Source organism: Pipistrellus hanaki, assembly GCF_964339955.1.
Source record: "Pipistrellus hanaki genome assembly, chromosome: 1".
Lineage (NCBI taxonomy): Eukaryota > Metazoa > Chordata > Mammalia > Chiroptera > Vespertilionidae > Pipistrellus > Pipistrellus hanaki.
In genome coordinates, this window is record NC_140503.1 from 207,350,512 (window position 1) to 207,361,393 (window position 10,882).

At 57.3% G+C, this 10,882-nt stretch overlaps 1 protein-coding gene across 1 annotated transcript; it reads right to left on the reverse strand.

The window, feature by feature from the left end:
• Positions 1–573: 573 nt before the first annotated feature.
• Positions 574–6,922, reverse strand: DRD5 (dopamine receptor D5; the record flags this gene model as incomplete). The annotated part of the gene is made up of 2 exons (XM_084881452.1): positions 574–2,343; positions 6,866–6,922. The coding sequence occupies 2 exons, from the start codon at positions 6,920–6,922 to the stop codon at positions 574–576; spliced, it is 1,827 nt and encodes a 608-aa protein (XP_084737578.1).
• Positions 6,923–10,882: the final 3,960 nt, after the last annotated feature.

Genomic DNA, 10,882 nt, shown 5'->3' on the forward strand with positions numbered 1-10,882 from the left:
AGCGCGGAGCGATGATGATCCTGCAACACTGGACGTGTGTGTGTGTGTGTGTGTGTGTGTGTGTGTGTAAATGTTGTATGTGTGTTCTCCGTACTCTGTAGTGTCTGGGCAGCTCTGTAGATCCACGAAGGGCATTTGTATGCAGTTCAGTGTGTGTGTGTGTGTGTGTGTGTGTGTGTAAATGTGTAAGAGTGTGCACGTGTGTGTGTGTGCGAGTGTAAATGTGTGTGTGTGTTCTCCGTGCTCTGTAGTGTCTGGGCGGCTCTGTAGGTCCACGAAGGGCATTTGTATGCAGTTCAGTGTGTGTGTGTGTGTGTGTGTGTGTGTGTGTGTGCGCGCGGGCGCGTAAATGTGTGTAAGAGTGTGCACGTGTGTGTGTGCAAGTGTAAATGTGTGTATGTGTGTTCTCCATGTTCTGTAGTGTCTGGGCAGCTCTGTAGGTCCACGAAGGGCATTTGTATGCAGTTCAGTGTGTGTGTGTGTGTGTGTGTGTGTGTGTGTGTGTGTGTGTGTTCTCCGTGTTCTGTAGTGTCTGGGAGGCTCTGTATGTCCACGAAGGGCATCTGTATGAGTCTAATGGAACCCACTTGAGGTGAAAGGCTTCGTTTTGCCTAAAGAAGTGTCCCCCTCACAGTCCAGCTCCCAGACAGAGTGGGCAGCAAGGTCACCCTCTGGGGACGCCTGAGCCTGAGAGAGCCGGCACATGAGGTTCAGAGGGCCCTCCTCCCCCTCCTCCTTGTCCCCCTCTCTGTGGCCGGGGGTCCCCTCACCGGGGACCGCGTGGCTGTAGGCGGCGGCGGCCTCCCCGGAGAAGACGGTGTCCTGGTCGCAGGAGAGGAGCTCGTTGCTGCCGGTCACCGTGGCCACCCGGGGGCGCGGGGCGCAGAGGCGGCCGCACCCCAGCAGCTGGGCGAACACCCTGCGGAAGTCCGCGTTGAAGGCGTAGATGATGGGGTTGAGGGCGGAGTTAGCCCAGCCGAACCAGACGAAGATGTCGAAGGTGGTGTCGCTGACGCAGGGGAAGCCTGAGCCTGTGCCGTCGGCGCGGCGGCTGCAGAAGGGCGCCATGCAGTTGAGCAGGAAGAAGGGCAGCCAGCAGCACACGAACACCCCCATGATCACCGACAGCGTCTTCAGCACCTTGGTCTCCTTCTGGATGGACGCCCGCAGGCCGGGCACGGGCGCCCCGTCCGCCGCGCCCCCGCCCCGCTGCGCGCGCTGCCCCGCCCGCTCCAGGCAGGCGATCCGGCGGATCTGCGCGTGCGCGATGCGGTAGATGCGCGCGTAGGTCACGACCATGATGGCCACTGGGATGTAGAAGCTGATGAGCGAGGAGGCGATGGCGTAGGTGCGGTTCAGGCTGGAGTCACAGTTCTCCTCCCGCGCCTCCGGGTCCCCCGTGTCCCCCCAGGACGTCCCGTTGGCCGGGTCCGGGGCGCCCCGCGAGCTCGCCTGGTCCCGGTGCCAGTGCAGCTGGACCGGGATGAAGGAGATGAGGACGGACAGGGTCCAGGCCAGGCCCACCATGACCAGGGCCACGCGCCGCGTCATCCTGCGCTGGTAGCGGAAGGGGCTGGCGATGGCCCAGTAGCGGTCCACGCTGATGACGCACAGGTTGAGGATGGAGGCGGTGGAGCACATGATGTCGAAGGCCACCCACACGTCGCAGAAGGCCCCGAAGGGCCAGCGGCCGGCCACCTCGGCTACGGCCTTCCAGGGCATCACCAGCAGGGCCACGAGCAGGTCGGACACGGCCAGGGACACGATGAACACGTGGGTCATCCTGGCGCGCAGGTGGCGGCTGCGCACGACGGCGGCGCACACCAGCGCGTTGCCCAGCAGCGTCCACACGACGAGCAGCGTCAGGAGGCCGGCGGTGAGCACCTGCGCGGGCCCCGGCGCCGCCGCCCCCTCCGCGCCGTCCAGGGCGCCCCCCGGAGCCGGCGGCCGCGGCCCGGATGGCAATGGCGCGGGGAGCTCCGTGCCAGGGCGCCCCCGCGGCAGCATGTCGCACTCGGCCTCCTCCTCCTCCTCCTTCTCCTCGGCGGCGGCGGCAGGGGCGGGCTGCGTGCGCTCCAAACGTCGGCCCTGTGCCCCCCGGGCGGCCCCATCGGGCACCCGGGCCGGGGGAGCGCGAGGGAACCCGGGGCCGAGGACCCCAGAGCCCCCGGGGGCGCTCACCGTGCGCTGCGCTGGGGCCCGGGGCGCGGGGGCGCTGCTCCCCTCGGGCGCCTCCGGGCGGCGGGTCGCGGTGCGCCCCTTCGGAGCCGGGGCCGGGCGCCCGGAGCGGGGACAGGAAGTAGCCGGGCCCGCGGAGCTGTTCCCGGCAGCGCGGAGCGCCGTCTGGTTCGGAGCCGGGGACGCACCCCGGAGCTGGTCACCGCCGAGGGGGCGGGGGCGGGGGCGGCCGGCTGGAGGCCAGCGTGGCGGTGGCGGCGCCGCCGGGGTCCCCGCGGCTCCCGGGCTCCCGGGCCCTGGCTCCCGGCCCCGCACCGCCTCCGCGTCTTCTTCGCTCTGGGCGCGCGCGCCCCACGGGTTCCCGAGTTCCGGGGCGCCCTCTCCTGCTCACCCGCTCTTCGGCCGGTGCCCGGGCAGGGTCCCCCTGCGCCCTGCCTGGCGTAGCCTGAGGACGCACCCGCAGAACCCGCAGGTGCCAGCGGCACCCCAGCGCCAGAGGCCCGCGGCGCGCCGGGCAGAACGCGCCCGGGAAGACAAACAGGCGCCCGGCCCAGCCCGGCGGCCCGCGCTGGCCATGGCCATGTTCAATAAACAGGAAGGTGGGGTAGGGGAGGGAGGGGGCGGGGTGGGAGGAGCACTGGGGGGGGGGGGGGGAGCACTGGGCTGCAGGCATGGAGAGAGCGCTTGTGGGGTACAGGAGGGCGGGCGACTCTGGGTGTCTCCCAGACCTGAGTCCCAATTCGGACTGGATTCGAGGCTGTGTGACCTTGAGCGCGAACCTTGACCTCCCTGGGCCTCGGTTCCTCATCCTCACAACGGGGCAGTGATGCCCACGCCCGCGGGTGCTGGAAGAGTCCCTGAAACCGGTCAGGAAGGCCCACCCGCTCCCTTCCCCTGGGCCCCGGGCAGGAGGCTGACTCCTGGGAACGCCTCCCCCCTCTGCCCCTGCACACACACTCCTTCTGAGATTGGGGGTTCGCCTGGCCTTGAGAGAGTCCTCTTCCCTACCAGCACCCCCAATTCTAGAGCCTCTGCGCTTTGGGGGATAGCTGCTGGGAACCCGGAGACAAGGAGAGGAAGGGGCCCAGCTGGGAAGGGGTACTGGGGGGCGCGGGGGGGGGGGGCTCCCCTCTGCCACAGGCTTCCTCCTTATTCGCCCTGAGAGGAATGGATTCATAGCACCTCGGTGCTTCACAGTAGGGGAAACAGGCTTCACTGGGTGGCCCAGGGCTAAAATTAAAGGAAAAAGAGAGAGAGAGAGAGAGAGAGAGAGAGAGAGAGAGAGAGAGAGAGAGAATGAAAGAAAGAAAAAAGGTGGAGAAAGGCTGGGCAGGGAGAGCCCTGTTCCAGGATCTCACCACGCCTCCGTAGACAAGTTCCGCTTGCGACCCGCCCATCTCTGCCCCGTGCAGCTCAGGGAAGGCAGCTGGAGAGAAATGAATGGGCTTCATCCCCACTGAGACCCGCTGTGAGGTCCAGAAACGGGGGCTGGACCCTCCCCCTCCACTCAGAACCGCCTGCCGCTTCCCCTGGAGCCACACCTCAGAGCCCAGCTCTCAGACTCAGCTGGCTCAGCCCTTCTCCCCCCCGCCCCCCCCCCCTCTCCGCTGTGAGGGATGGCAAGACCATCTGTCCAGATGCCTACGCCTAGAACTGCAGGCACACTCGCCACCTGTCTCCCCATCTCCGAGGCGCTGGACCACTCCTCTCGTCCCTGTCCAGGACTGTGTCCTCCCCGCCCTGTTTTATGGGGACACTCTCCTGGGTTCGGGCACTCTGGGTCCTGCTGTGAGCCTCTGTCCACCCTCCGCTCAATGGCAGGCAGAGCGATCCTTGTCAAATGTAACTGTGAGCGTGTCACCCCCCGACGGACAGCCCTGGGAGCTCCCTGGGACCCCGATCCTTAGACAGTCAGGGGAGGACTTTTATTCTCTTCATCACCTTGCCCTTGCTCGGTGCTCCTGCTTCTCCTCTTGTTCTTCCCCGTCCGTAGGCAGCCGTGATTCAAGCCACTGTCCTACACACGTGCGCGCGTGCACGCCATCTTCCTAGTGGGTCACACGGTCACCCTCACTCCGGGCGCCCCCTACCCCCCACCCCACCCCCCACCCCCCACTCCTGTCCTGGAGAACTCCAACTTGGGAGGTCAGAAGAGAGCTTGGGTTTTGGAGACGGGGTTTGAATGTCAGTTTCCTTCTTTTTTTAATATATATAAATAGATTTTATTTATTTATATTTAAATATATTTAATTGATTTCTTACAGAGAGGAAAGGAGAGGGATAGAGAGCTAGAAACATTGATGAGAGAGAAACATCGACCAGCTGCCTCCTGCACACCACCCACTGGGGATGTGCCTGCAACCAAGGTACATGCCCTTGACTGGAATGGAACCTGGGACCCTTCAGTCTGCAGGCAGACGCTCTATCCACTGAGCCAAACCGGTTTCAGCTGAATGTCAGTTTCTTATTCTTTTATTCAGCAAATATTTATTGAGCACCTGTTACGTCCCAAATGCTGTTTTATCCGCCAGGAATGCAAGAGTGTATAAAATATATATGTAAGTATTGTCCTTTCAAGGTTATAGTCCAGTGTTGAAGATAAACTTAACCCGAGAATCGTCCCGAGAAAGTTACAGCTGTGCCCAGGGCTAGGAGGGAGGGGACAGAGCATCCTGAGGGGTTGACGGAGGCCTGACAGGTAAGGAAGGCTGCCCTGGGCAGTCCCTCTTTGGGTTGACATCACAGCGAAGTGGACAAGAGGGAAGACGGGGAGAAGGAACGGTGGGGCAGGCAGGAACCGGCATTTACTAGCTGTCAGAGCTTGGGCCAAGTTCCTTGGAATCTTCACAATGGGCTGATCACAGCAGTTTCAAAGGCAAGTGTGATGAGGCCAAAGTAGATCCTCCATGAGTGGCTCTGAGCCTCCCTTCCCCTCTGGCTGTAGCTGTGTCTTAGAGAGAAAAAGGATGTCTCTGAGCCTCTCGCTCCAGGCGCAGCCTGGTCTTCGCAGTTACAAAACCCAGGAAGTCACCCTTTGCTGACACGCAGCTGAGTTGTGTTTCAGTTGTCACCTGCAACTGAGAAGGCCCTGCCGCACACAGGAAATAAGCAAGGTGTCTTAGTCAGATGGTGGCGTGAGAGCAACGGGGTGGACTGGCCACCGGGGTGGACAGCCAGGATAGGGCTGCACAGAAGAGAGGACACGCAGGCTGCGGGTAAAGCATTCTGGGGTGCGGGACAGTCCATACAGAGGGAACAGCATGCGCAAAGGCTCAGAGGCACGGCGCTCCATGGGGGAAGGGTAGGTCTTCAGAACTCTAAGAATTTTCTCTCCGTGGACAAGACCCCATGCGCGCAGAGTAACAGTATGCAGCCAGGGCGCTGCCTCACGCATCTGTCCCCCATTCCCGGGACGGCTCCAGAGCAGCGTGCTGGGGGCGGTGACGGTTCAGTGGAGGCCGTGGCCGCCCTTGCTCACCAGGCCCTTTCCCACGGTTTTCGGAAGAGCAGGGCAGAGTAAACAGCTGCAACCCAACGAGTGTCTTCAGTCAACCTCAGAAGCCAGCCTCGCAGGCGAGGACTCTCCCCAATGAGACGCTAATAAACTCCTTATCTCTCACCTGGTCCCTGCTGGGCCCTGTCTTCCGTCTTCCGAGGACACAGCCAGGAGGCGATCCCCTCGCACGCACGGCTCCCGCACAAGTGTGCTAAGAGGATTTTCTAAGAACACTTTAGCCCCCGGGGTCTTCCTAATCCGGTCGGCAAATATTCTGCTGTATCAACTCACTGATCCTCCTTTCCCCGAAGGCGTATTCCAAATGGGATTTGTCTCCCTGAGACCAATGGCCGAATCTCGGAATCAATAGGACCGCAGCGAGGGTTTGCGGTGGCTGCTGCCGCGGCTGCTATCAAAAAGCCACGTGTTTTATACCCAGACTGGCCTGGCTCCTTGGCAACGGGTCACCCCTGAACTCCCCCAGCGCCAGCCCTGCTGACGTGCTCAGCCTGGCTCGGCAGAGCCCAGGCAGGAGGAGAGAGATGGCCCGTCACCTGCATCCACCCTGCAGCCAGAAAAGCCACCTCACTTATGGATGGTGACCCGAGGCCTCGGCAAACCCCAGGGTCAGTGCCCGGGACCCTGCCTTCCACAGCTCAGAAGCACGGAGAGCCGAGAACAGCCGTGTCAGGCAGGTGGAAACAGTTATGCCAGAAGGTAGCACAGGCGTGCAGATAAGGAAGGGAGGTGGGCTTGCAAGTCAGACAGTCCTGGGTTCACACCCCCCCTCTCTGGCTTACTAGCTCTGGGACCTGGAGCAAGTTACTTAACCTCTCTGAGCCTGAGTTTCCTCATCTTTAAAACGGTAACATTAGCCCTAGCTCGCTTGGCTCAGTGGATAAAGCATCGGCCTGCAGACTAAAGGGTCCCAGTTCGATTCTGGTCAAGGTCACATGCCTGGTTTGAGAACTTGATCCCCAGTGGGGGGGCGTGCAGGAGGCCGCTGAACAATGATTGTCATCATTGATGTTTCTATCTCTCACTCTCCCTTCCTCTCTGAAATCAATAAAAACTATATTTTTTTAAAAAAAATAATAATCTACACCAATAAAAGAGAAATATGCCAATTGATCATCAGTTCAAAATGCCCACCAGCCAATCAGGAATGAGTATGCAAATTAACCTCATCACCTCCATGGAGACTGACAGCAGGGAGGAGGGAGCTTCCAGCACGGCCTGCTTGGCCATCGCCACAGCAACCTGGGAGCAGGCAAGCATGGCTGCAGGCAGCACCCAGCACAGCCTCAGCAACCAGGAAGCAGTGATGTCAGCCTACAGGCAGCACCTAGCATGGCCTGCTTGGCAGTTGCTGCAGTGACCAGGCAGCAGGCAAGTGCAGCCCTCAGGGGTCCCAGATTGGAGAGGGTGCAGGTTGGGCTGAGGGACACCCCCTCCCCCCAGTGCATGAATTTCATGCACTGGGCCTCTAGTATTGTAATAACTCTGTATGGTGCCAGGTGGGTACCTGAAATATAGGGAGGATCACTTTGCAAATTATGTAATTGTCTACCACTAGGTGGTACACCTGAAACTAATATAAAACAATACTGAATATCAACTGTAATTTAAAATGAAAAAAATTTAATGCTAATATCAATATTTACTGTGCAGGGCTATTATGAATAAATGACATGCTGTACTTAGGAAATGGTAAGTTGGTATTAGTCAGGTTTTGTTATAATGCTGCATAACAAACAGCCCCCCCCCCCCAATTTAGTGGCTTAAAACAGCAAACACTTCTTCCTCACTATTGGTCTGTGGTCTGCTGGGAAGGTTGTTCACTCTTCTATAAGTTTGAAATTATCTCAGAATAAAAGAAATCTTAAATGAATATATTGATTAGAAATGCCTTCAGCTGTGAGTATCAGAAAAACCTCACTGCTCGTGGCTTATACAATAAAGACGTTGAATTCTCTAATGTAACAGGAAGTTAAGAGGAAGCAGGCAAGGGCTGGTGCAAAAACTCAGCAATGTAACTGAGGATCCAGATTCTTTTCATTTTTTTTTCCTCTTTTCACCCAAATCTCTCCTTTATCCACATTGTGACCCTGGGAGCCTCGTGGTCGCCGGGTGGCTGTTACAGCTTCAGGCACCATGATCAAATCCAAACTCCGGGAGCAAAATGCAGGGAAGCCACATCAGAGCAACTTCTCTTTATGTGTCTCTTGCTGGTCACCATGGAGAAAATCTTAGACGGACCCCATGTCCCATCGGCCAGAACTGAATCACGTGGCTGCCCCTTGAAAGGGCAGGGCGGGGCAAGGATGAGCTCCTGACTCCGCCCTGCAGGGCAGAGTTATCCCTAGCCCTCACCCAACCAATCAGGGTTAGCCAAGGCAGTGACATCACCGACCGGAGTAAAACCCCTGGACTGGGCGAAATTCGCTCTCTTCCACCATGCTGCCGGCGTGAGTGGGAGGAGCCCATGCTAGCATGGAACAGGCTCTTTTGTTTATTGCATCGGACTCAGCTCCCTGGTGGTCCTTGGGGATCACAAAGTCTGGGCGTAACACCCCTGGCCACAAGGCAGATGGTGCACTGTTCCAAGTACAAGGTGAAGGACGCTGAGAGCCCAGGCTTGGTTTAAACAAGCTATGACCCACCACCTAAGACGGGGCACTTTGGTTCCCAACCAAAATCAGGGTTTTCTAATCAAGCAAAGGAATCACTGCCGGGAAGGCAATGAACAGTGTGTGCTCTCCAGAGGCTTTGGAGCAAGCATGTCACACTCGCCGGCCGCGGGCCCCGTCCATCGGGCCCCCTTAGCCTTAGGGGGTGACATGCTTGCTTTGGGGGAGCGTATGCTTCTTCCCTTCAAAGGACAGGAGCAGAGCCCACCAGCCTCCGTGGAGGTGGCCCCACTCCTGGTCGTCAGAGCAAGCAGGGGGGAGTGCGTTGTAGCTCAGGGTTCTGCTGAACTCTTTTTAAAAAAAAAAACCTATATTTTTATTGATTTTCAGGGAGGGAGAGAGAAGGAGAGAGAGATAGAAACACCCCCGATAAGAGAGAATCGTTGATCGGCTGTTTCCTGCATGCCTCCTACTGAGGACCTGCGCGCTGACCCCTGACCTCCTAGTTCATAGGTCGGAGTTCAACCACTGAGCTCTGCTGAGCTCTTTCTTGCCAGCCAGCCTTCCAGCGCCACCTTGTGCCTGACAGGTTCACCAGAAGCTGGCAGAGCCTCTCACAGACTATTCCAGGAAACTCACCCATCACGGATGCCCACCTTGTTCCCGGTGCTGCCCCACGCCCTGCAACAGCCTGGTGGTGTGAGGGTGGCCACGTGTTCATGTGACGGTGCGGTGAGATCCTGGGAGGGAAAGCGGCAAAGTCCCTGCTCGCACAGGCAGGCAGTCCTCGCCAGGAGAGACAAGCACACACACAATAAACACCTCGTGTGTAAGGTGCACGGTGAAGGGTAACGGGGAGTGTGTGCGTGCAGATGGCCAGAGCAGCCCTAGCCAGGGTGGGCCTGTGGGTGTTCAGAGATTATAATAATCTGTCCACTCAGTGCAAATGGCCAGAGCACACCTCATTATGTAGGGACCTCCCACAGGGCCTAAAGAATGAGAAAGAGACTGACCCATTTCAAGGAGCCCGAGAAATACACTCCCAAGAGAGAGTAGCACATGCCAAGGTCCTGGGGCACAGAAGAGTTTGGGAGAGTCAAGGAAGTGAGGGAGACATATGCGGCTGCAGCAGCGCCCCTGGGTGCCTGGGGAGGGAGGCAGAGGAAGGGACTGGCAGGAGAAGAGGGAGTATCAGGCCAGCTCGTGAAGATCCCCATGGACCACGGTTAGGAGTTTATCATTTCTTCTAAAAGGAACGGGAAGCCACAGGTGGGCTTTTAGCAGGTGACCTGATTTAACTGACATCTTTTGGACAACTAGCATTATCATCATTGTGGTGGTGTTTCATATCAGTGTGGCTACAACACCAGGCCAGAATGTCCATCCCTTCTTGCCAGAAGCCAGTCCCAGCATGTCAGCAGGGTTGAATCATCTGGAAATGGCTGAGGGCATTTCCCCAAACCTGAAAAGGATGCATAAATTGATGGCTGCCAGACAGCAAAGGATATCTTAATCTACATGTTATTGTCTCCTCTTGGCCAAGCACCTGAACAGCCCTAGGCAATTCACCAATCTGACAATGGATTCTGTGTGTTTCAATCCCTGGCCTTTGAAGTGTATATCTACCTTGCCTTAGGACAATTTGTGTTAACAAAAAGCAAGGGGTCCTGAGACAAGGGAGCATTTAGATCCTTTAGCTAAGTCTTCTCTGGCTCCCCAAAATGCCTTCCAAAATTATGTTTTGTCTCTGGACTCTTATTTAATTTACACACAGTGTTTCTCCAGATTCCTGGACCCTTCTAGATGTTGGATCAAGAACCCTGGCACTTCTGAGCATTAAAACACTGCACTCACCACTCACCCTCCTGGTGCTCCCCTTGGGCCTGCTCTCAGGGAGAGCGAAGGTCACAATCATTCCCATCAGACCCAGGAAAGTGCCATCCCTGCCACCCTCAAGCTGGGGACTTTCCTCACCCAAGGACATCCTGCACCCACCATCCTCCTCCAACAGCTGGTGTTTCTGCCCAGGCTGTGGAAGAGCATGACCAGCAGGTCAAAATATTTTTTAAAAAGGCAAGTTACATGCAAATTTAATAAATATAAAAACAATCTGTGTGTGTGTGTGTGCATTAATAGTTAACTAGGTGCTCAAGATTAACAGCAATTACCTCTATATCACAATTTACCTCTTTTAAAAAAAAAAAGTTTTATTGATTTTAGAGAGGATGGGAGAGAGAGAGGGAGAACTATCAATGATGAGAGAGAATCATTGATCGGCTGCCTCCTGCATGCCCCCTACTGGGGATCAAGCTCACAGTCCTGGCATGTACCCTGACTGGGAACCAAACCTTGACCACCTGGTTCATAGGCTGATGCTCAACCACTGAGCCACACAGGCAGGGCTATATCACAATCTCTCAATCTCAGCACTATTAACATTTGGGGCCTGATAACTCTGTGGTGGGGGCTCATTTGTGAATTGCAGAACTTCAGCAACACTCCAGCCCTCTACCCACTAGATGCCAGAGACACCCCCTAATGGTAGCCATGGAAACATCTGCAAACACCGCTGTAGGTC